We start from the raw sequence: 25,392 nt of genomic DNA, 5'->3' as shown, positions 1-25,392 counted from the left end.
AAGTAGCCTAAAAATGAACTCTTAAGGAAGAACATACAATATACATTTTAAATAGCCCTGAGAACTCAGCACATACATCAGTGAGAACTATGACATGTCCCCTTGTCACAAAGAGCCTTTGCTTACATAAAAATTGCCAGATTGGCTCAGATTAGTTGTCCATCGAGACTTGAATCCTGTTTTTGAAGGTGACAAGTACCAGATGCTTCAGAGGCAGGTGCAAGAAACCCCCATACTGAACACTTATGTAATAGAGAGGGTTCTTCCTAAAATCAGGCAGTTGGTGGGTGGCTTGTGCTTCACAGCAGGAGAGTTTATAATGCCGTGAAATGTTTATCTTCATTATGTAACGTCGATGTGATTACCCATCTATAGTCAGCTTGGGCAAAAAGTGCCACAGGGCTTTTAATAAACACTGCTAATCAAGACCTTGTTTTATTTCTCAACTGAGAGACATCAGAGCAATTGAGGATCTGAGAGACCCTGGAGTATTATATCAATTTGCCAGACTGATCATCTTTTACAATATAGAAAGTACTCTTTAAGTAGAGTTTGTTTGGCCATCTAAAAGGCAAGTGTCTGGCCTAAGCTAGTCACGGAACCACAAATATATTCCAGTGCTGATAACTAGAAGCAGTGAATTTTTGGGGTTACACACGATGAGCTTGAACTGGGGAAGTAAGCAATAGGACTTTTTCCTCCAAGTCCTTCTGGGAAAAAAAAATGTGCAAATTAAATTGAAAATAGCCCAGATCTGAAGCAGAGAGAGTACAATTCTAAAATAATATTCATAATCTCCACTACTCTAGATGAAATACAGGTTTTTTTCTAAAATAAAAGGATGAATTTGCTCCAGAGTATAGAAGTAAGAATGGAAACTTGCAGTAACAAAGTCGGAATGGAAATGTGCAGTATACGTACCAAAAAACTCATCTATACTGGATGTTTCGTTTTTAAGTAAGTTTGTATTGGTGTTTTAGATTTTTGTTATACTTCTCCAAGTTAAAGCTTTTCTCCAAGAGACAGCATGCATATGTAATGATTAAATTGAATTTGTTTGATAGTACAATCATGTCCTTAGTTAATTTAGCACAACTCTATATGGCTTCCAGAAATAAGGGCTCATAGAGTAGTAATCACATTGGTTTGCAGCACAAGACCATTTGTAGGAAAATAAACAAGTACAGCGCAGAAAACCTCTGGGTTTAACATTCTTTTAAACTAAATTATTTTGATGAAATGGCAACAATAAGCATGATGGAAGAAGATATTGGAGTAACTGGGCACCTAAAGTGGTACAAGGCAAGTTCCCCCTTTGCTATCCTGTCACTGTGCAGTCTATTTTCTAAAGCAAAGACTGTGCAACATTCACTTGCACTTGAGTCAACACTCCATTCAGATCTTGCTTATCCATTCCTGATTTCTTTCTGCTTCTATCAGACCAGAAGAGCTTGAGAGAGTTATATGCTTGCATATCTGAGGGACCTTAAAAATAGAGTGGATATTTCCATTCTCATTTTTAGAAGTGAGAGAAATCAGGGTGGAATAAGAATTATCCTCCCATGGAAGTCAAGTGATGTAGGAACTTACTTCCTCATGACTGAACATATTAAATGGTAGTGCAAATGCTCCTTGTTAATTTTACTGAAAAAAAACAGGTCTGCTTGAACTCCCTGCAGTAGTAAGTTGAAACTTACCCATCTGTGCCCTGAAATTAATTAAAAGTCTGCATAAAACTGACCACAGCATCTCAGCTGAAATCTCTTCAACTACATTGCAAGTTCTTGCTCCATCACATCATACTCTGGAAATATTTTAAACGAACTTTTAAATGCCAAGACTGCACAAAACAGGGCTGCAAGGCTGGGAGGAGAACCAGGACTGCTGATTCTGTGTTCAGTGCATTAGGCCACAGTTTCCCTGAGACAGGGCATTTCTGCCTATGGCATAGAAATGAGTCTCCTGTTTCTATTTCATATGGGCTGAAATTACTGCAATTAATCTGTCCGCAGCTGCTGGCCAGCAGGTACCACTGTAATTTCTGAATATATTTGGGGCTTTCCCTTTGGAGGATCCTGAGAACTGATTTTCTAGGTGACTATTGATCATAACAAGTCAAAAAGTAAAAGAAAAAGAAGAAACACATGAGAGCTTATATTAAATTAAGAACAACATTCTAAGTAAGATTTTAGCATGTTCTTCACAGAATAATTACTTCTTAGCATAACTATTTGTGAACAAAAGAGATTGCAGCCTTTTTCAGTGTACTTAAATAGCCAGTTTTCTTCCTTGGATTTACCCAAATTTTGTACCAAGGCACACTTTAGGCTGTCACAAGTCACCACTGCCTCCATAAAAAGCAGTTTTGCACTGTCACCATCTTCTTCCTCCCCTGTCCATGTTATCCATTCTCGGGCGAGTGTGTGTCTAGTCACATGGTTAGCTGGAAATACTGAAAGACTAATCAGGGTGGTTTTCCCACACTAGTTTTAATCTAAGTGATCATCCCAGTGAAGTACATTGCCCAACACACAGATATTTGGGCCACCTAAGGGGCCACATAGGGAAGGGAACAGAGTAGGAGGAAGGTGAGGTTGATTGTTTCAGTAGCAATGCTGTCCTTACCTTAAAGCATGCAATATATCACCAAAATCAAACATATACTAATCCCAAAGCACCCTGCAAGCATGCTCCAAAAGGACAGAATAAAATTCCTGAACAACTGATACCACAGATCACCACTGCAACTGCTGTGCACATCAACCACATCTGCCACATCAACATCACAAGATGAGTTCCCCTTCCTCTCACCTGGGTCTCCATCTTTCTAACACGAAGCAGTAATTTCCATCCAGATTGTTCTGGGTTACTGCAAATCATCAACTGGAATAATTTATGAAACTTTGATATTCTGATGAGTTAGATCCATCTCAAATACATTAGAATTGATAAGGGTTTGATCCTAACATTGTATTGTATCTTGCTGGAAAACATTTTTGAGCCAGTAGCATCAGTAGAACAAATAAGTTTTTCATGCCATGTGCGGTAACAGGATTCCTGCTTAGAACTTAACAAAATCTGACTTTGCTGATATACTAATATAGATTTAATCAGCTAGGTTTAGCTAAATCCTTATTAAGACGTGTAATGACCACCCAGTGTTTTATCTCACACTAGGATTGTGAATGAAAGCTACTGCAAAAGAAATTCCCAAATGACCTCTAATAATTTTCTTCAAAATGGCAGAACATCCACCTGACCTTCATTTTTTGTAAATGTATCATTAGCATCTGTATACAAACATAAGAATCATGGTGTTTTGTGGAGGCAGATTTCAAAACTTTCATATTTAGGACTTAGAGCTATGAATTGGTCACTTAAGTTCTGCAATGACTGACTAATCTGGATTGCATTACTTAACTTCCACTGATCCTATTACAGATTTTAAGATGTGAATGCCATGCAGATCAGAATTATGCAACCTAACCTCCATAATACATCTATATATAATTCTTCTGCCACAGACTCCGAGTCCTGCTACACTCCATGGCCACTCCTGACCACCTCTTTCATCAGAAGTGTCACAGACACACGTGAAACTGTTTCAAGGAATGGTGAATAAGAAGACTGGGCCAACGTTTATGTTTGCTACATGTTTTGCCCATGATGGTATTTGGTGAGTGATCTCTCTGCTGGACCTTATCGCAATGCACAAACCTGCAGTTATGTTTTCTCTCCCCAGTCCAGTTAAAGAGGGGAGTGACAGGGACGCTCTGGTGGGTGCCTGGTGTCCAGCAAGGGTCAGTCCACTACACTTACACAGATTTCTTGTATGTTATATGGCTTCCTAATAACATGCATTACCTTCACTTTAGTTCAGCAGTAACAGTTGCCTCCCCAGTTTTCATTTCAAAAGGGCCACAGCCATCAAAATGTTACAGCAGAGCAATGGCATTGACATATAAATTAGTTTTTGTAAAGGGCGACTTAAGAGGTGTTTGATATAGCAAAACATCAAATGCAACGTAAAAATAATGATTTTAACCTCACTTGCCGTTTTCCATACTGAGCGTATCTTGTCTCTAGCTAAGGAGCCACCTCTGTACCCAGACCAAAAAATGAGTACATTTCAGCAGCTCTAGTGAATAGAGTAACAGAAGCTTTCCTTTTTAGAGGTAACTTTTCCAAGTCATAGAGAAGGCGGCCAAATTTCAACTCAGAACACTTAAATGGTCCAGATTCTAACAACAGAAAGCAAAGAGGCACAGAATTTACAAAGACAAGGCCTCAAAACATGTGGTGGTTGGAACAAAAAGTAGTAAATTGTCTGAGGTGTCTGAATGGTGACATATATGCCTAACTTGCCTCTGCCTTCTTTGCACAGGCAGGACTCACACATACTACAGAAATAAACCATTTGCATTGAAAACACCTGTTCACTTGATTCTGCTCAAAAGAATCAGATGTGGAAAGCCCTGAAACCAGCTGCTGCTCAGCAAAATAATACCAGTACTCCAGGACTGTGTTCTTCAAGCTTTCTAACCTGGACAGGAACACAAACAAACAGGATTTCAGAATCAAGACACAAATGAGAGCAGATTTTCTGTCCTTTTTAGGATATTCAGGTGAAGGGAGGGAAACTGATTGCAAGACCTCTGCATGAGACTGTCTCCAGAAGTTGAAGGACCTACCAACATGTGAAGAAGCAGTGAGTCCTTCTCCCCTTACTGCCTCCACACAGAAGAATAGAAGCCCGGGATGAGTCTCACATTTTTCAGTTAACAACTGAATACACATTTTAATCTTAACAAAGAAACTCATGAAAACTTTAAGGAGACTGAAATTATTTGAAATTATTTGTGGTATATTAAAACCCAGTTCATTTTATTGAATTGCCACTATGAAAATAATTTTAGTATTAAATATATTTAAAGAATTAGCATAAAAAGCACACACCTAGATTAATGATATTGACAGCATTGTATCTCTTCTTCAGATGCAGTGCATAGAGCTAGACCACCATCTGACAAAATGAACTATTCTTAAGCTTTCCTGTAAAGAGTCATGTTAATTGACTTATCTTAATCAAAACAACAACTTACAGAATGTTAAATATTTCAACTTTAAAGCCAAGAGAAAATGGGAAACAAATTAGCAGGAAGTCACATTATCTTGCCAGTCACAAAACAGGAAGTTGTCTGAAAGGATTCTTATTGCTAAGTGGAATATTCTATTGTGCCCACAGCTAAGTTTTAAACACTTTTCATGTGAATTGTAAAATTATATGAAAGTGGGTTTGTAAAGTATTTTTAGTATCTGGATGAGGTTGTGGCATGAATAACTGTTCCATTTTTGAAGTTACTCTCCTGAAAAAAGAATAAAATTTACAAAACAATTGGAAATTCCCCCCCCCCAAGCCTCCTAGATAAAGAAGCAAATTTTAATATTGCAGATTTGAGATGTGTGCTGCTTGAAACATGTTAGTGTCTTTATCAGAGAAAGTATGATAACAGTTCACTGTAATTGCACCATTAAGTTTATGGTAGAACCCTTTTATAGAAACATGGAATTTCAATCTCTAGGAATATTGCAACATAAAGTATCTTGAAATGAAACATGTCTTTCCTTGACTTCTAGGTAAGATAAAAATAGATTTTGTTTACAATGCTCTAAGTAACCAAAATAAAAATCTGACTAGAACTATATATGTTTAGTGAAAATGAATGATTTCCTTAACAAATATGCTTCACAAATGCAATACTGCCCTGCTTCTAGGCATTCAAACAAATGATGCAAGTTTATAGCCTGGCCTTTAGTGATGTGAGGCACTCCAGATTCCCTTGAAATGGTGAGAAGTCCTCCCGATTTCCCGTGTTCCTGTCTCTCCCTCTTGGGAAAAAGTCAAACCGTAGTGTGGGAATCAGACACATTATTATTGCCAGCGGAGCTTGCCCCATCCTTTTCAAACAGAAAGAGAGAGGTCATTGCCACTCCTATAGTACCACCAGAGTAGGGGAAAAAATCTCAGCTACAGGAAAAAAATGAAATGGGATCACAATTGACAGAGAAGGTTCTTAGAGAGCAGCTGTGAAAAAGTGGGGAAGAACACAGGAAGCCTGGGATAATGGAACGTGCTTTGGGAAAGTCTTACAGCAGCAGCAGCACCACTATGTTTTGGGTTCTCCATGAAGTTTGGACAATGAAATATATCAGTTGGCAAGCATGCATACAAAGACTAAGAAGGAAGAAATAAAAATACAACCGACAGACAAAACCACAGTATAATCTTTTTATAACTTAATTTACTTGATGGTCTGACTCATGATTTTTGAGTCCTCCGGGTTTGCAGCTCTGCTCCACTTTTTCATCAGATCAAGCACCACATTTACAATGTAAGTTCCTGAAAAGGGATTTGGTTGCTGCTGCTTCTTGACTTCACTGCTTTACTTAAATCAACTACAAATGCTTCCATTCCAGCATGCATTTAGAAAAAGGGACAACTCGAACTTACACAAACCCTCCCGTGCCGTCACTGCCTCAGAACCGCAGTTACGGAAATAATTACAAAAAGGGCCCCGCTTTTCCACGTCCCCGGAGAGCACACTGGCACAGCCTCACACGGCACGGCTGGAGCGGCGCAGCCCGGGCTGCCGGTACGCTCCCCTCGGCTCGCCGGGGCAGCCGCTCCGCACCGCGCCCCAGCAGGACCCGGGGGCTGAGGGCGGGCGCTTCGGGAGCAGCTATCGGGCAGGGGGGGTCCCTCTTCACCAAGTCCCCCGCGCTCTCCAGAGACGGCCGCACTTTCGCGGCTACGTTCACTCCGGCTTTAAAAAGTAGCCAAAGAGTGGGAGCCCGGCCCGCAGGCGGAGACTCCGGCGCTCAGCCGCGCCTGCCCCGAGCCCCCAGCCGCTGCAGGCGCCTCAACCGGGCCCTTCGCCACCGGCGGTCCGCTTCGTCCCCCCACTCCCGGGACGCCCTCCCCGGCCCGCGGCAGCGGCCCCGGGGGTCTGCGCGGCCCCGCTTCCAGCAGGGACCGCCCGGCGCGGCCCCGGGACCGGCGGGGCCCGGGACCGGCGGCCCCGCGCCCTCGGAGCAGGAAGGAGCGCGGCAGCGGGCAGCCCGCGTATCCCTCCGCGGCGCCGTGCGTGCGTGTGCGGCGGCGGCTCCCCGGGAAGCGCGTGAGGCAGCGCCAGGGGGAGGGAACTACTTTCAGGAAACTCGAGCGTCGGGCAGCGCCGGGCGCCGCGGGGAGGGCGGCGGCGCGAGCCCGTCCGGTGGCGGGCGCGGGTCAAGGGGATTACTTTCCTCCCCTCGCTCTTCCCTCCTCTCCCGCCTCCCTTTCCCCCGTGGTTATTTTGGATCAAGCTGTGGCGGCGGAAGGAGCCTGAAGTCAACGCTTCCGCCCAGTTTTCCTGTGAGGAGGAGGCGGGGGCGGCCGCGAGGAGCCGAGGCGGAGGCAGCGGCCGCTAATGGAGTTGTTGCCGGGGAGGAAGCGCCGCCGCTGAACTTCCCCGCGGGCTTTCTCCCTCCTCTCCCCCTCATCCTGCAGCCGAGAGCTCCTCTCTCGCCCTGGGAGCTCTGCTCCCCCTCCCTCCCCGCGCCTCTCCTCACACAAACAGCCGTGACGCATCCTCGCTCTCCGCCGTCCCCCCCCCCTTCCCACCCCCAGGCTGGTTTAAAACGCCTCCCTCCCCCCGTCGCCAGCCTTCTCCTTCGGGCTGGCGCGTCCTCTCTCCGCAGTGCTCGACGTCGCTTTGGAGGGGGTGGGAGATCTTCGTCGAGCCTCTCTGCCCCCTTTTTCCCCGTCCCTCCCCGCCTGCCCCGGCCTGCGGCGGCTCCGGTGTCTGGAGGAATTTCTGCCGCCGCCTGCCCCGGCTGTGCGCGGGAGGCGGGCGGGTAGGGAGGGAGGCGGCCGAGCAGCAGCAGCAGCAGGAGGAGGAGAAGAAGGAGGAGGAGGAGGAGGAGGGCAGCAGCGAAGGCGGCTGCAGCGGGAGATGAGCTGCAGCGGGAGGACGGTGCGGTGCAGCTTTTTGCGGCGGGGAGCTCTCCCTTGTCTCCACAACTCTATTCCCCTCTAACTGGGAGCAGCTCGATATCAGAAGATCCTTGGGTTTTGCTTCTGTTTGCTTCACCATCACCATCATCATCGTCTCCAAAGACGGGGGAAATACGCTGCACCGCCGGACGTCAGGATTTCGGGTTTCCAGGATAAAGACCGCTCTCCGACTCCTTCCCCCCGCCCCTATTCCTTACTCACCGCACGGCCCGTGCCCTGGCCGGGGGCGGCAGACCGGGGGTAACAATGGTGAAGTTTCTGGTGAGTTCTGGCTGCGCCCTGGCTGCGTCGGTGCTGCTCCGTGTGCCTGTCGGATCGTGGTGAGGAGAAAATGAGCGAAGAGACGGCGACTTCTAACGAGTAAGTGGCGGCGCTCCCCCTCCCCTCCGCCCCGGGATCGGAATGGGGATGGGGCTCGACGCGTCCCTTCGGCTCCGCGCCCCGCGGGGCCTTTGCCCGCGCACGTACGTGTGCTGTCTTCCCCCTGCGCGGACTGCGCATTTCTGCTCGCGTGCAGGGAAGCCCAGAAGCTCCCTCTTTGTGAAGGAGATTGGTTTGGAAGGGCTACGATCCGCTGGCCAGAAAAGCTTGGTTTAGTTAAAGCCCTGTAGAAAACGGTGCAGGTAACGATGGTGTCTTGGAGAGGGAGGATGGGTCTGAAATGCCCAGAGAGGTGTCGGCACGTACTACCTCCGATAAAATCCTGTTACTTGTAGATATTTCACATGGAAACTAGTGTGTGGGAGCTTCATCCTGCAGGAAACTGCTCCTGAATTTTAATTGGATGAGTCAGTCAGTGTAAATACAGCTTAAACCTACCCTAAAGCCCTTTTTTCCCCTTTCTTTTTTTTTTTTTCTTTTAATGAGCACTTGGGACTTTTTCCCCCTTCCCTTCCCCCCTCCCCGCCCCCCAGAGAGGAAAGAGATAGTTCAAGGATCTCTTAATATTTTTGCTGTGACTGGTTTGGAGGAAATCCAGAGGAGATTGTGTGTGTGTGTGCGGCTGTATTTCCTTGCATGTAATCAGTCTTTGAAATACATTTGGTTCGGAGGTGGTAAATGTTTGTCAGAAAACATCCGAGTTCTTTATGGCGTTGAAACAGGAATATAAAGTATTTTGAAACTTTTCTTGTGATCGGGAAGTTTAAAGTTGATTGCTGCGGTCTCCGAGCCGTAGCGTTACGATTTGCGATGTCGATGTTTGCTCGGTCTGATTTTATGAATGATGCGGTGACGGCCGCGGCCATGGCGGTGGGGAGGGAGCGCGGCGCCCATTGTATCTGTAGGTAGCGGTGAGCGGCCGTGGAGCAGCCGAGCTGACAGGCAGGGTGCGGACGGGGCTCCTCCGGCAGGAAAGATGGATTTCCCATTTCACTGCTTCCTTCCGAGCAAAGCCTGGGCACCTTCCCGTGCGCTCCCCGAACGCGACGTTCGGGTCTCCGGGGAGCGGCGCGGGCCGGGCCCCGCGGGGAGCGGAGCCCGGCGGGACGTGGGGCTCGGGCGCTGCCGCCCGCGGCGCTGAGCGGCCGGGGGAGCCGGGCCGGGGGGAGCCGCCGCGGCGCCCGCGGGGCCGGGAGCCGGGGCCGCCGCCGCCATGTTTCCTTTTTTTTGTGAATCGCTCTCATTTGCATACCACAATCTCCATTCATAAAAAAAAAAAAAAAAAAAAATTGCGAAAAAAGAATTGCTGTCACCACCGCTGACCTGCGGCGGAAACTGCCCTGCGGAGCGCACGAAGCGTCTGCTCCCGGGCTGAGGGCCGGCCTGCGGCCCGCGGCCGGCGGCGGAAGGTCTCCAGGACCTGCTGTATTAATATGTGCTGTTCGCTGCTTGTTGACACAGTTATGTGGGAAATATCAGCTCGGGGAGGTGCTGGGAGCACGTGATCAGCTCCATTCATAAAATACCTGGCTGTCCATTCACAGTGCAGTACAGTGTCTGCATTCAGCAGCCTCGCAGATCAGACCTGCATGGGAAGGGAGAGACAGCCAGGCCGGCAGGTTTATCGGAGAGGGCAGCAGAAAGAGGGCTTATGGCTGCGAGCATGGGAAGTCACTGTAAAGGGAGATGTGGAGGGACGAGAAAGGCTTATTTTTATGGTTTATGTTTATCCTTTTCCTATACAGGAGCATGAATTCATCAGTACGTTCTCGCTGTACCATCTTACATTTAAACTAGGAAGAGTTTTATTCAGAAAATGTTGAAATATTTTCCCCTTCAGGAATAGAGTCAAAAATAGAATACTGAAAATCAAATTCATTATTATGAATACATTTTCAAGACAGGGTATTAATCCATTTGGAGTAATTTACATTTTATTGATACAGCCTTACATCTGCAAGAGATCAACATGGTGCAGAAGGAAGGCAGTCATACCTAATGAGGCATCTGAAAATGTTGCCTATTATAAAATACCGGTGACAGTGAAAACAACTAAATCGATAGAAATCAACATTGCAATTTATTTTTCTGTCTGTTTACTCTGAGAATTTTACAGCAGATTAGCAATCGTAGTTTCTCCTTAACCTATGCTGTGGCTAAAGAGACCTCTGAAATATCAGAATACCAGGAATGCTTTTAATATGGCATAAATTGTTTAGAGGGCAATGTATTACCTTTGATTTTAAATCTATTGAAATGTTAAAAAAACCCACCGTGAAATTTACTGATGAAGGATCCCCAGAACAGACAGTGTATTTTTCTGATGTAACTGTTTTGCGGTTGCCAGTGTTAAAATGGTGATGTTCATTGCTCATGAGTATGCTTTTTCATTATCTTAACAAATTACACTGAGATGATCCTTAATTATATATCCATGGAGTGGAGGAGGCTTGTTGTTAGTACAGCCTAAGAGAATATGTGGAATATTACTAATCTTTACTTAATACAAGGAAGGAAAGCTCATATACCGTATTTGCTTTGAGTTTTTTCAATGGTGCTATAGGACTAAATGTGTTCTTATATAAATACCCTTACAAAGCACTATAAATGATGCTTTTTCTTAAAAAATACATGGGGGGTTTTGTTTGTTTGCTTTTTTTTACTTCATGTGTTTAAATATTAGAAATAAAATAAGAAAAATGCTTCTCAGTTGCTTTGCTTTTTTTGACAGCATTTTTGGTGTGGCCAGAGTCATAATTTCTCTCTGGTTGCTTTTGCACACAGCACAAGTGTGTCACTTCAAATGGCTGGGAAATATGATTGAAATTCCAGGTAAACTGTTAGTGAAAATAAGACAGATCTACACATTGAAATTCATATATTAGAAGTTTACTGTGTTTAATTTTATCAGTGGAATTGATGGCATCAATTGCCTTGAGTTCATTAACAGACCTTTTGGCATATAAGAGCGAATACAGGTACTTTGCAATGCATTTTGTGTCATTGTAGCTACCAGGAATATTCTGGTAATTGAGCATTATTCTTTGTTTATAAAACTACATTTTACAGAGTCAGATATAAATATTTGTGGTGTCTGGAGTTTGACCTCAGTTAATAATAAATTCTCAGTGGTGGCGGGAAAGATTAATTAAGAAGCTACATTAAGGGCTACTAGGTTTCTTCTCAATCATGAACATATGGAAGGCAGCCTTATAAAATTCTGATTACTACAGATGAGTCTTCATTGGTGATTTTTACATTGTTCTTGTAATGTTGTTATTGTATTTTTCAGTTAGGTATTAGTTAAATGAAAGTATTTCTATACCTCCAGATAATTTTATTCTTTTTTTTCCTCAGTGATGTTTTGCAGTCAGGGTGGTCAGCATCAACACAATAGATTCCCAAAACCAATCAGTTTTTAAATGAAGGAATTAGAATTTTTGAACTCATGGGTCAAATTGCTACTCATGCAACTGAATATAATGATGTTGAAGGAGTCATGTCAGTGAGCACTATTCTGTTTTGGTAGCAGGTTTTAATTGCTGTCTAGAAATGTGGCTGAATTTCCATGTTAGGGAAAACAGAATAGTTGTTGTGCTGTGTAGCCCTCATTCAGTTGGGGTGAATGATGACAGGCTTAAGATGGAGTCGAAGTTGCTGCAATCGAAAAGTAGGAGTGCTGCTTTACTGGCTTGTTTACTTTCCTCTGTATTGCAGGTGGCCACTTTTTATTTCAGGGAATGCTACTGCTCTTGAATCGTATTTAGAGTTGCTTTTACATATTGTATTTTTTACAGATTCAGACTGTCACATGCTGATTGTTTTACCACATAAATATACTCATTTTCCTAGATAATTTAATTAAAGAGCTTGTAAATTAAACACAGTATATTCTAATGCTGTGTGCTTAACAACCCCAGGTTATGGTGCTGTAAACATCCTCAAGTGCAGATTTGGAAAAGTAAAGGTGAACAAAATTTTTAAATAATGTATTTATTCATGTCTTCCTTTAATACATATGAAAATACTGTTTGTACTTCATTTGTACTTCAGACTTGTATGAAATTTGTCTTACAAGCCTAGATACTGAAAGCTGAATGTGAAATTGTATCACAGAAAGTAATGCCTATTAATTTGGGCTTATTAGTTCTGGGAGGTTTTTAACACTTTTTGGCAGGCTAAATTTCTTTCTGCAGTTCAGGGCATATATAGACTCTGAAATTCTTCATCCCTTAATGAAAGGAATTTGTAAATAGAACTATTTTTTTTTTAAGGAAAGGATTTTCTAACCCAATTGGTTATACTAAATAATTGCAATTCTGATGCTTTCATTTGAGGGAGGGTTGCTTATAGAGTCCTTGGGAGGCTTATGAAATGTTTCTTGCTGTCTGTTTGGCTTTATATTGTATGACACTATTTTGAAGGTGAAACTGAATTTGCATGTTACATAATCTGAGAGTCAGTAGGGGGGGATGGGTATTTTTACTTTTTTCTTTCAAAAAAAGGTTCACCCTAGCAACAGTCCTTGATTACTGTGATATTGCAGAAAAATGCTTTTGGATGTTTCAGTAACTGTAACCAGCAATAATATTTGAATTCAAGAATGCCAAGTGTTTCCCTTTGTTCATTTAAAATATAATGCTCTTGATGTGTTAAAGTGGCTGTGAGGACATCAGTGTGATTTTTAAAAGTAAAGATGTTTCTTGAAAAGAATATATCCTGACAGGATCAGAAGTCACAGGATTAAAGCTGAGGGCAATACTGGTGCATTTGAGGGTAAATGCTGGCAATTTTGTTTGTTATTTACCCATTCTTGTGTAAATCTGGAGAAATTGTGTGTATAGGTGATGATTTAATGGGATTATGACAAATACTAGAAATAAGAAATACTCTTCAGAGTATCAGCACAAGTTTAAAAAGGAGACAAAGGAAATAATTTTGTCTTTTTTGATTCCAGAAGAGTGACTAGGATATGACATAGAGTGTATGTTGTCTTAAATGCTGTTGTTCAAATGTTAAATGCTTTCTCCCTTCTACTCTTCTTCCTCAGTTAGAGCATGTCCCACGTTACTCAAAAGAATTTGAAAGATGTCTGGAAGTTGCCATATTGTTCAGGATCCCGGTTTCTTTATGGCTGCTTTAGGAAGGAAATGTCTTTCTCTTTTTCCTTTCTGTTCTAGTGTGCAACAACACTTCAGCAAGTAAATTTAAACTAGCACAGTTACTGAATGGCTAGAATTGATTGCAAACAAAAATTTCATGTTCCCTAAAAATATAAAGTTTGTTCCTCCCTTCTCCCTTGAAAATATTCATACCTCTTTCTGAAAGCGTTTTCCATTGTTTTGTAGCTGTTTGATTTTGGGCAACTAATGTGCTACAGAATTTCCAAATTAAAATTCAATAAGATGTAAACACATTTGCAACATTTTTTATGCTTTTTAATACATTGTTAGGTGTGTCCCTTATCTTCAGCAATGCTTATTTTTTGGTGAAAGGAAGAAGACTGAATGCTCTTGTGTATTGCCATATATTTCTAGATTTAAGACAATAGCAATACATACTTCTGTTGTACTTGGTTTTTTGTACTCTTTAAGTGAAGATTTTTTTTATTTTTTTGTTAATGCTTAGACTATGCTCTAGTAAAATCTGTTGGCTGTCATTATTCCCTGTGGTTTTTCTCATTCATAAAGTGATAACATTGGGTATATATTAAAATATTTTATGGTATGTCATACTAGCATAAGCACAGTACCTCTCCTACCTGAAAGTTATAATAAGAATCAATCTATAAGACTGCAGTGGTATTGAAGAGCACTTACACTTGCATAAAGTAAGCAGACATTTTAAGTGCCTGTATTTTCTAATATTTTCAAGCATATCTTTATAGTAATGTTCATGCTGTTATCTGTGATATCAATTTGTTTAAAAATTGATACTAATTTGTCTATATTAATTGCTTTATTTTAATTTTCTCCTACATAGGAACAAGAAAAAGAAGAAAACCCAAGCAACCTACAAGTCTTTAGATATGCTAAGGGACAAAAAATTTGCATTTAAGCGCTCTGAGTGCTAGAATTTGTTTATAAATGTGGTTCTGATTAAATAACTATTCACTTGCTACACACAGGCCCTAACTCCCAATGCTCCAATTAAGGTGGGGAAAACAGATGATGATGATATTATTATTATTATCATTATTACTATTATTAATTTTGTCCCAGTATAATGACAGTAAATTAATCTATCTGTGAAAGGAAATCACTCACAAGCATTTTTCTCTGTAAGAACTCAATGTCATATGACACTAAATAATTCAAACAGGGAAAACAGGCCGTAGAAACTTCATCAGTTACTGTGTTCCATTCTGCACTGCTGTGTGCCAAACTACCATTCAGAAGGAAATATTTTTCATGTGTACACTATGCAAGAATTCACCAAATGTGTATAATTGAAGCATTTAAACCATTTTAAAAATTAGGTGACATGGCATCTGTTTCTTCTTCCCCCCTCCCAGATGTATTCATTCCTGGTCTTGTCTACTGCTGTTCATAATGTTTTAATTATGTAAGGAAGTCTAATTCTGTTAAAGCAAGTTTAACACTCGCCTATTCAGAATGCCAGAAGGAATTCTGTGGCCCAAATGCTTGGCTTGAATGGTTTTGTGAGCCAGTTTTTGACTGGAGTGTTTTGCAAGAGCAGGTGTCATTAAAGTCTATGGAAGAGTTGGGGTTTTTTGAGTTGTTTTTAAAAACCTCCAGAAAAACAGCAATAAGTGAATAGGCCTTCCCCATGATGATCTGACAACTGTTAGCAATCATCCTTTTTCTTTGACTCCTGCTGGTTAGTTGAGATACTGAAGTTTGTCAAAGCAAAAATGAAACTGATTTATTTCAGTTTTAAGTAAAGTCAAATGTTGTCAACAAATGTACATACCAACAAGAAGCATCAAAAATTTAATTAATGAAACAATTACTGAAATCTAGTGCCAAGTTTATTAAAAATTGTTACTGAGACTGACTGTCTTCCCTAAATAACTCCAGAATGGTAAGATGTAGCTGTCAGTGAGGATTCCTGCCAGGAGTTTTTATTCCTTCAGAAATTGTGCAGAACTGTTTTGGTGAAGTGGGATAAACCTTGAGGGCAGAAGAGATTTCTCTCTCCTTAGTGAAAGGTGGGATACTGTGCCTGCTTGGATTTAGGAATTTTTATGTAGCTTCTTAGAAACTTTTCAACCTTTCAGATGTGCTAAAGTATTCTGAGCCCTGGGTATTCCTTTCTGTGCATGGTGTGCTTATTCTGGATCCTAGTACAGCATGTCTTAATATGAGGCCTGTGATTGATGCTGATACATGTTGAACATTGAACAGGAATACATATTTAAAAGGTGTAAAGAAGCGAATTCAGGATTTAGAGATGAGATTTATACATTTAAAATGGGAAATCCTGAGGGGGTTTTTAATCTGTGTCTGGGGCTGACCTTATGTAACAAAGCTGTATGTCTGTAAGCACTGGTTATTGTTGATAATCACTGGTCTTTGCTTGCTTTAGGCCAACAGTAATTTGGAAGTTTCATAGCAGGATAGACTTCAGATAGGTATGTTTGTGCTCTCTTCAGGGGCTGTTAACTATCTCATTACAAGTTCCACTCGTGATTCAAATGATACTGATCTGTGCTACTGATGCAAAATAATTTTGGCATTGCTGTCTCTAATTTCAAAAGATTTTTAAGAAGAAATTGATTGCTGGTACCAGTTGTACATAATGAGTGTGCCAACGGAATGCAAAATTGTAAAATTAAATGTTTGAGAATTTTTGGGTTTGAGAACTGAGATTTTTTTTTTTGTGCAAATAAAATCCATGTGGCCAGGATGAATGAATTTTGATGATTTTGGTAATAAGACAGATAAACGATTGTAATCAGATTGCCTGGGTTCTGCTCTCAAACCTTCAATATTAGGAAATGACCAATTTTCTTTCTTCTCAACCCCTTGTCTCATTTACTTTTCCTATTCCAGGGAGGAGGATTGTGTCTTCTGGTCATGCACAGGTGGTTCTGTGTAATTGAAGACTGCATCTTAGTAAGCGTTAAAATTCTATTAATACTAACATTGAAAAATAAAGCAATATTCTGACAGATTTGTTAGGGTTTTTTTGTTTGATTTGTTTCTGGAGTTTAGTCTGATTTTAGTCTTTAATCTTCAGATTTCAACTATGTGAGCATTTCAAATGTTGGTAATATCACTGTAATTGCATCCAGACTTGCAGCATGCTGTTTCTTACATTCTTTCTTCTAATGCGATTTTTTTTTTTTAATCATTACCTGAAAGTTAGGGTTTTAGTGTTGGGGGTTTTTTCCCCACCAGTTCAGAGTCTCTCTCTAATTTTTTGAGAAGATTATTTGAGGAATAATACATTTGCTATGTTGAACATTATTTTGGTTTGGATCTTAAGGGCAGTAATGGCATCTGTTATGAGAAGTCATGCACACTAGATGCATGCATCTCGATGTGGCAAGTCACAGAGTGGCCATGAGACTGTTAACAATGTATGGGCTTATTTCCTGTGGAGCCACCTAATGTAAGGGGTGCCATTAAGCCTGGGTTTTCTGTAGTGTTCCTCATGTATCCTACAGGAATGGTGTGATAGTTCAGGCCTGTAAGCTCAAGGTACTTGTCACTCTCATTGACATGAAAGTGCCCGTTGCTTGTCATTTCTTAATGAGTAAAATAAAGAGTAAGTATGTTTTCTATCTGGACCTTTTTTTACCGCTTTCTGGAGGCGTAGGGTGGGTGGGGAAACTTGTAGGTAAACTGTGTTCATAAGATCTTTTACTATGTCGTGCTTTGTGGTTCCCAAAGAAATTAGTGTGTAAATCAGGCCATTATTAATTACACAGTTATTTTAATGCATTAAGACCCATAAGTGTCTTGACAGAAACTTTCTTCATCTTCTACTTCTTTCAGCCTCCAGAAAACTTTTTAATGGATGTGTAACCACTGCTTGAGCAGTCTTGTGAAAATCTCTAGCACAGTACTTTCATGCTTTCTGTTTCTGTACTGAACGGGGCTAGCTGAAAATATCTTATATTGTCTTAGATGTATTCAACTTGACACATCCTCTAGAAGAGCCCCCATATGCACCTTAAAATGTACGTGCTTTGTTACTATGGTGATGCAGAAGAATCGTGCATGTTAACAACCCAAGTTAGGTAATGGAGGACTTGCAGAAATCAGTTAAGAATCTGCCTGGGACATGGAAAACTGAGTCTGTGACCGTACCTGCACCCCAACCTCTTAGCTGCAGGCAGGCTGAGGGAATCTTGTTATGGGATTACCTGCTTCCCTGTTTTCAGGTTGTCTGAGGGGCAAAGATGACTTTTTGCTAATGGCTTTAGAAGGTGAAGTAGTCTTGCCTTATCATATACTTTTCAGTATCTTCTATCATATACTTAGGGTGTTCTACATAGTGTAAAGGAGATGCTTGGGCAAATGTGTGTTTGTCACTGACACAAACCTCATTTTGCTTTTCTTCAAACTCCGTGGGCTGATGATGCATGAATTCACAAGCTTTCATTTCTCAGTTATGGCTGTCAGCAAATCCTGCACAAGGAGGACACGTCCACATTAATTCCTCTGAAGCAAGGTAGAAAACATGAGCTCTTCTTCATCTATTAGTTGAATTCTGGATGAAGAACAGGTCTATTCAAGGAAGCTATTCCAGAGCAGGTGAATTTAGAGTGCTGTACTTTAGTATAATGTAATTTCCTGTGGAGGCCTTTTATTTTCCTTGTTCTGGAGTAAGTTGTGGTTAACTAAGGGAAAACTAATAACCTTAGTTGGCTAATTAGTAACGCTTTTTCAGGTTCTCTCTTCTTCCCTTCTCTGGTGTACATTTTAAAAACTATAGGGTTTTTGCATTAATTATTTTGTTTATTTTGTTTCTTTGTGGTTTTTTGTTTGTTTTTCATTTGATAGTTTTGTTACTGTTGAAAGTGATGTATCTTTTCCATGTTTTGAATGTGGTGGTTTTGAAGTGTGTGGGTTTCTCACCATCCTCATCGATTTTGGCTTGTTTTTAGTAGTTTTAGGAAGCATTTTTTCAGAATATTTCTCTGTTAGTGTTACCATGCAGGTTATCCTGAAAAACTTCTCTGGAAAGTAAGCCACTGGTTAGTATCTCTTGGAAATGTTTCACTGGCCCATTAGCATCCTTACAGGTCTTAATACCAGGGTTTTACCCTTGAGCAATGCTAGCAAGAAGTTTGTCTTTTACTGCTCTGGAACAATAAAAACATAACCCAAATAAAAATGTGTTTCTTTTGCTGTATAAGGAGAGAATGCTTCCCACAGGCTACAAGTTCATCTTCTTTTCATCAGTGAAAGAGAAAATCAATGTTCAGTCACTTCTCTGCTACAGAAAATTCACCTTTTTTGATATTTGCAAACTAAATTTTCTGATGTAGAACTGCAGATGTATAGCTCCTTTTCAGAACAAAACCAAAATGTATGGACTAGACTTGAGGAGTAACGAGAAATAAGTTTACCCAGTCTTATTTCAGCTGGTTTTTTAGGCCTGAGAGGCTCTTGGCAGATATACGATTGACTTTTCTACCATTTGGCAAATCTATGCTGCTTGAGCTTGAGCCCCTCAACTGAAGCTCAAGGATGAAGTAAGAGCATTTAGTTAAAGATCCTCATGCTCGTTTCAGTATGAGCTTGGATCAACTTAGCATCCCAAATAAAGCATGATGATCCAATTCTCTGCCATGTACTTCAATAAAAGATCATTTCAGTAGAGAAGTTGTAAGAGAGAACCTAATTGTATTTCACATGGCAAAGGGGGAAGGATCAAGTGACACTTCTCAACGGCGAGAGTGATTTTGGTCAGCTTTTCTGAGATTGCTTCACAGTTTGTTTTAAAGGCAATTGCAGTCAGGCAGTGCAGAAATTGTGGTATCCTACAGTAGAAATTAATTGCTTTCTTTTTTTTTTTTTTTTGTTTCTTCACTTATACCTCTGTATTTTACAGTGGAGAAAACATAACTGTCAGTCACTGGGTTAATGTCTGTGATCGAGGGTGTATTTGCTGAGAGGATTTTTTTCAGTCTTGTTACTACTTATCTTCCCTTATTTTGTCTAAAGAATAAAACAGTACATTTGATTCCTGTTGAATTCAGTCTTAATAGTTGAAATTAAAGATGCTGTTCAATCTTTTTATCATTAACCAAAAAAATGTGATTGTATCATGTTTTCAGTAGGATATAACTTCCATTAGCTTTATTTACATTGAGAAGTGGTGTTCTCCAGAAGAGTGATCTTACTTTCCTCTGCAGTTGGCTCTTACTATAACTCAGCAAATGATTTTGTCAGGATGTATTCCTGTTTGTCTTTGGGATTTGTCCTTTGTCAATAACAATGCTAGACAAAAAGTAGGAAAATCTTTTCGTCTAACCTTTTCTTCATGCAATATTCCAGTAGATCATAAGAAGCTCAGACTAATAGTTCTCACAGTTCAAATAGCCAGCTACTATTTGCATTCTTTTCATTTCCATGACAGTATGATCAGAAATTGCTGTAGCATCTGGCAGTGCAAGTAGGGAGGTTTATGTATTCCTTCTGTCTGTCTATTTTTGAAGATTTGATTTTTTCCTAATGATAAACTTAGGTTCATTAACCTTCAGTCTCTCAAGCTCCATTATGTACCATTTTCTTCACAAAGGAAAATGTTGTGTGTGTTTTATTCCTTCCAATACTAGACTTGCACTGCAGTTTCTCAGTCTTGGCTAATACCAAGTGAGGTTCCAAGATCCACAGGAGTGAAGTTGAATTCAGTGGTAATCATATTCCTTGAGATTACACAAAATTATTTATCTGTGGCTCTGAAGGGTCTCAAAGTTGTTGCTCCTTTGTAAAAATACACAGAAGAGGGTACTCACAAGCACATCTTCATAGTTCTATGGGTGTTTTTAAGAGATGTATGTAAATGCCCCCTCTCCCAAGCAGTATGAAGATTTGTAATGATATATCTGATCTGTGTTGTCGATGGCTTTGTTGTAAAGGTTTCTGATAGCCTACATTATTTGAAATGCTTAACTCTAAAGGATACGTTTGAGGGTTTGGTTTGGGTTTTTTTCAGACCCTTTCTGATAGCCTGTGAAGTATTTCAGAATAAACTACAGTTGTTTAAGTACACAAGCCATTTAAAACAGAAATAAAAGAGAATTCCATTATTGCACTGTGTTTAATCAACACTGACAAATCCAGTTTCACTAAATATAAGAGTACTGGTGCTGTCATTTTGACACACAAAATAACTTTGTTTCTATGTAGTTAATAGTCCCCTCTTAAAGCAACTAAAGCAAATTTAGTTGAAATCAGTTAATGAGAGAGAGTGGGAGTAGATTTAAGTTCAGTAGATTTTAAATAAATGCTCACTTGTTTGCTTTTTAATGGTAAAACAGATCTGTGGTTTGAAATGGTTTGGGGAAGTTGTGACAAGGCAGATGATGATTCAGGACTGTTGAAAGACTACAGAGGGGTCAGCTACAGTGTCTCCTTCCTGGCAGTTTGGTAACGTCCCTTTGAAAATGTCTGAGAAACTCAATAGAAACATTGAAGATGTTCAGAGATGCCATTTATATCTGGACAGTATTCCAAGAGCATCACAAATGAATAATGATTTAGTAGTGTATTTTGTTATTTTAACTTCTTAATGCTGCTTTACCTGAAGATTATCATGCTTTACATAAACACGTAAGAATTTCCATGAAGGTTCTGGCAAAAATTTTTGTTGACATCCTTTCTCTATCTTTTCCATTTGCTATGAAACTTGGTTAAATTCCAAATGCGTCTGTTTCCTCATCAGGAGGTTTGAGCTGAAATATATTATTTCTTTCTGGATTGTTTGGTGGGAAACTTTACCATGTGGTTGTTTGGTAGGGCTTCATTTGACCTTGGCAGAAAATTAGGTTTGGGTGGTTTATCTGCTCTTAATTGAAGTGCTGTGTTTTCAGGCATTTAGAAGTTCAAGCAAACTGAAATTGCTATGCCAGTTTATGCAGTTTTAATCTTTTGATGTAACTGGCTGTTCATGCTTGATGGTAGAACTTGAAATTAATCTTATCTATATGAAGTATTTCAGTATCTGTGTACTGCATGGGTATTTCTTTTCTTGAAACCATTTGTCTCACAAGAACCAAGTGAATAAGGTGATGAGGGAAAATGGTAAGCATGATATTCTAGGGAAGAACTTAGCAATTCAGTTTTGTTAGGAAATGCATTGAATTTATAGTCATGTCAGTGTCAACCGCCTTCTTTCTGATGTTAAGGTGGTGTTTTAGCAGATAGAGAAGGGGACTGGGAGATGCTGGTGCTCTTGGGTTTTGTCCTTGAACAAGGACCTCATGAAGTAGGGGCGAGATTGCCTGTGTTGCTTTCCTTCAGTCTCTGTTCAGTCAAGGTTCATTCATTAATCCTTGGAAACTGGCTGGGTTTCTTGTTTGTTTGTTTGTTGTTGGGGTTTTGTGTGTGGTTTTCGGTTGTTTGGGGTTTTTTTTTAAGATGCTGGTTTATGCTAGATACAATTGAGGCACAAGCAAAGGATTTTTTGATTAAAAGTTAGGCACTTCAAAATTTGCCTGTGTATTCCACTTAAATGTATGTCTGTCATTTTTGTACACAAAACAAAATATGCTTAATGGAAATCAATTGAATTCAAGGAAATTCTAACTGGTTTTTTGGGCCAAGGTGATACTGACTGCAAATGTGAATTCATATGGGTTTGAGAGAGCTGCTGAGTGTTTTAAATTACATTTTTTGTGTTGTTGAACTAGAGTTAAATTATACCAGGTATGGTGCTGCATGCAAGACTTCCTCAACTGTAAAATCTTTTTTCAAAGGTGGTTTATCTGTTAGATAAACCATCAGAGAGATGAAAGTATGAAATGAAATTAAGGGCAGGAGCACGGAAGGGCAAAAGTAAAGCTGCAGTAAGGGCTACCTGTGTCTACAAAATATAGTCATTTCTTTCCCCTAATTAGAACTGGATCTTCTGCCAAGACAGGTCTGCTGTTCAGCTGGGGCTTGCAGTAGGTGATATATACCATTTTTCTAATTCTCAATGGCATTGGTGGAACCTGAAGCTACTTTTCTTTGCTCCTGACTATCCTTGTTAGAAGTTGAAATGAAGGGCAATAGAGACAGTAAGACAATGCTGAAAGAAAAAAAAAAAGACTGACAAGGAGAGAAATCTGGGATCTAGTTTTAGGTATGCATCTAGAAATATCAATTAGGCAAACTGCTGGCATTAACTTTCTAAAATTATTTCAGATGCCTGTGTTGCTATTTGAGAATTCTTCTTGTAGCAGATTTTTAAGGTTTTTCATTTAAGTATATAGTACAGTTAGCATTAGAGTCCTTTATTAAGACTGCTTCTCATTTTAAATTAATGCCCTGCTGCCCAGTGCTTTGAGTTCTGGAAAAATACCTAGTAAACTCCACAGCCTATTTGAAGTTCTGTTTGGCAGTGTTAGAAGCTATAGATGGTTTGTCTAAGAATTGCTTCCAGTCCTACCAGTGGTATCCATGGCACTAGTAAGAAAGCATTTTTAGGCAATTTTTATTGGCTTCACTTGTTAGCTTTCTTGCTACTTTAAAAGAATGCCCAAACACTATTCTGAAACTTTAAAGAAAATGCAAAGAGAAGTTTAAATGTCTCTGTGGGCTATACAGCTGCCACTCTTTATATGAAGAATGACAGGCTTCACCAGAATGTCTGGCTCTTAAAGCAGGAGACCATGATGCTGAAACACATTAGAGCAATGTTATTTATATTCTGCCAAAAGCAATTATCTTGCAAGACTTACAAATATGTGTTAGCTTTTATGTGTGTGATAAACTCTACAGACTTCCAGAGAGATCTGTAGGTCTACTCAGAGTGATATATTTAAATTTTTGCAGGACTGAAGCCCAAGTGTTTGCATAAAAAGATGTTTCTAGTTGCAGGCATATGCTGATTATTCAGTAGTGTGGCAGGAGTGTTTGGGATTGGTCTGCTATGATTAGGATTGTTAGTATGCCGAGCTAAAGAGTTTTATATTTAATAGTATTTGATAAGAGTTGTTTAAAGAAACCTGTCTCGATCCACTGGTATTTCTTTTCAGCAACAACTTCAAAGCTCCCAAGGGCTCTTATCTATCCAAGTACCCCTATTTTTAATTTCTGTGAATCCTGTACTTTTTTTTTTGCCATAAAGATGTATTGCTCCTTAAAAGTACCTTCAGTTAGCTACTTCAGGCCCTAAAACTGGCTTTGTTTTGTGCTGTCTTTTTGTCACCCTGTGACAGAAAATGAGCTCCACTGTTTGAGAGGAAAGGCCTGTACTTTGGATCTTGGCTACCAAATAGAGCAGCTTTTCTGTTCACCCCACAGCTGTTGTTAATGTTTCATTCTGCAACTGCTAGAGGATGGGCAAGTAACCATCCTCATACGAGACAAAAATATAACTCCATTAGTCAGCTGGCGTGGGTTGTTGAAGCAAAAATGAAGGCAGTATTTTCTCCTGATGGAGAAAAATCTATCACATCCTATTAAAGTTGCCATTAGCTGACTATGGGGCAATGTACATTTTCTGAATTCATGATTGCCTGTTCTCCTTACTTTGATGGCTGTCTACTTTAAAACTTGTAATTTAGTCAAACTATTATAGGATCATGTTACATCTCTGGGGTTAATTTTATTTGACATATAATCTGTCTGGGAAAAACTCTTAAGAAATAATGATGTTTGATGCTAACTGAACCTCAAATTTCTCAAATTATTGTAGTGTGAATTAGAGAACCTCATTCCTAAAGAGGTTCCATGAGATTTCTCAAATCTGTATTACCCTATAGGACTTCTAAGATCGAGTATTTAAACTTGTTGCTGTTAACATAGACTTTTCAGTTTCTATCAAAGATGGCTTTGGGGGGAGGAAGGGGTTGTGATTTTTTTTTGTTGGGGTTGTTTGGATTTTTATTTTTTACAGCTGTCTTCTGAAGGTTGAAAATGTGATAGGCTAGTGGCATCTTTGACATTCTCTTGCCAGTCAATATTCATTTTAAAGTTTAAGTGAGGGACAATTATAATCCTTCAATGTTTTTACACTAACATTTGAACCCTTCAAAGTTTTTGGATGTTTAATCTTCATAATGTGACCTAAAGCAGAACCAAGAAAATAAAAAGGTGCCATCTTTTTCTAGCTGCTTATCAATGAAAAGAAAATTATTTTTTCTTTTTTTTTTTGTGTTGTGGAAGTGTGACTCTTCCGTCATATCTACAGCAGTGTTTCCATAGAGGATGACTCACTCTCTGAGGGAAATACATATGTGGTCAGGCTTCTTCTTAGTTTGGTGCTTAGGGATTTTGTTGATATCCCTTATTTCTTTAATTGCTTATGTACTTTTTTTTAATGTAATGTGGACAGAGGGAAATGTACAATCTCTTAAATTGAGAGGGATGAATATTTAACCTTAACATGAAGATTGAATGTTTTTTTACAGTAACACTTCTGGTATTAGTGTGTCAAATGTCATAGATCATTGGTGGCAGGTTACAGGTGCATTAACACCTATGAGTTAAAGGCAAACTATTATGCAATTCATATCCTGAGTGACCCATGTCTATTTCTACGTTGTGTAGGATATTGATGAAGAAATGATGCAATGGAAAACTGTGGTTTAGTTTTGGTCCTTATTGCAATAATGTTTCAATATAGGCAGATCCTGGATGTATCTCCAGCTACTTGACAGTTCTTTGTCTCTGGTGGATTTCATGTTTATTTAGGACAGGTAATCTGCAGCACCTTCTGCTGCTTCAGTTTTGCTCCCTATTCCCTTAAGTAAAGCAGCTTCTTGTTCTCAGTAAGCTGTCTATGTGGTAGTAAAGATTTTAAGATGACTGTGTTGTTATACAGATATA

The 25,392-nt window shown here is 40.1% G+C and overlaps 1 protein-coding gene across 2 annotated transcripts in view; it reads left to right on the top strand.

Annotated features, from left to right (window-relative positions):
• Window positions 1-7,715: 7,715 nt before the first annotated feature.
• The window catches only part of SPRED1 (sprouty related EVH1 domain containing 1), a 57,959-nt gene continuing 40,282 nt past the window's right edge, over window positions 7,716-25,392 (top strand). The window contains exons 1-2 of one of the 2 annotated variants that reach the window (XM_066551534.1): window positions 7,716-8,416; window positions 16,453-16,515. Coding sequence is in view for 1 of the 2 variants with exons in the window: in XM_066551533.1 (XP_066407630.1) it covers window positions 8,388-8,416 (29 nt within the window). In the remaining variant the exon portion in view is untranslated. The remainder of the gene's footprint in view (window positions 8,417-16,452; window positions 16,516-25,392) is intronic. The other variant, XM_066551533.1, reaches the window with a different exon arrangement.

The sequence above is a fragment of the Molothrus aeneus genome, chromosome 6 (genome assembly GCF_037042795.1).
Source record: "Molothrus aeneus isolate 106 chromosome 6, BPBGC_Maene_1.0, whole genome shotgun sequence".
NCBI classification, from domain to species: domain Eukaryota; kingdom Metazoa; phylum Chordata; class Aves; order Passeriformes; family Icteridae; genus Molothrus; species Molothrus aeneus.
Note: the sequence above shows the minus strand (reverse complement) of the source record. Positions and strands in the feature narration are given on the sequence as shown.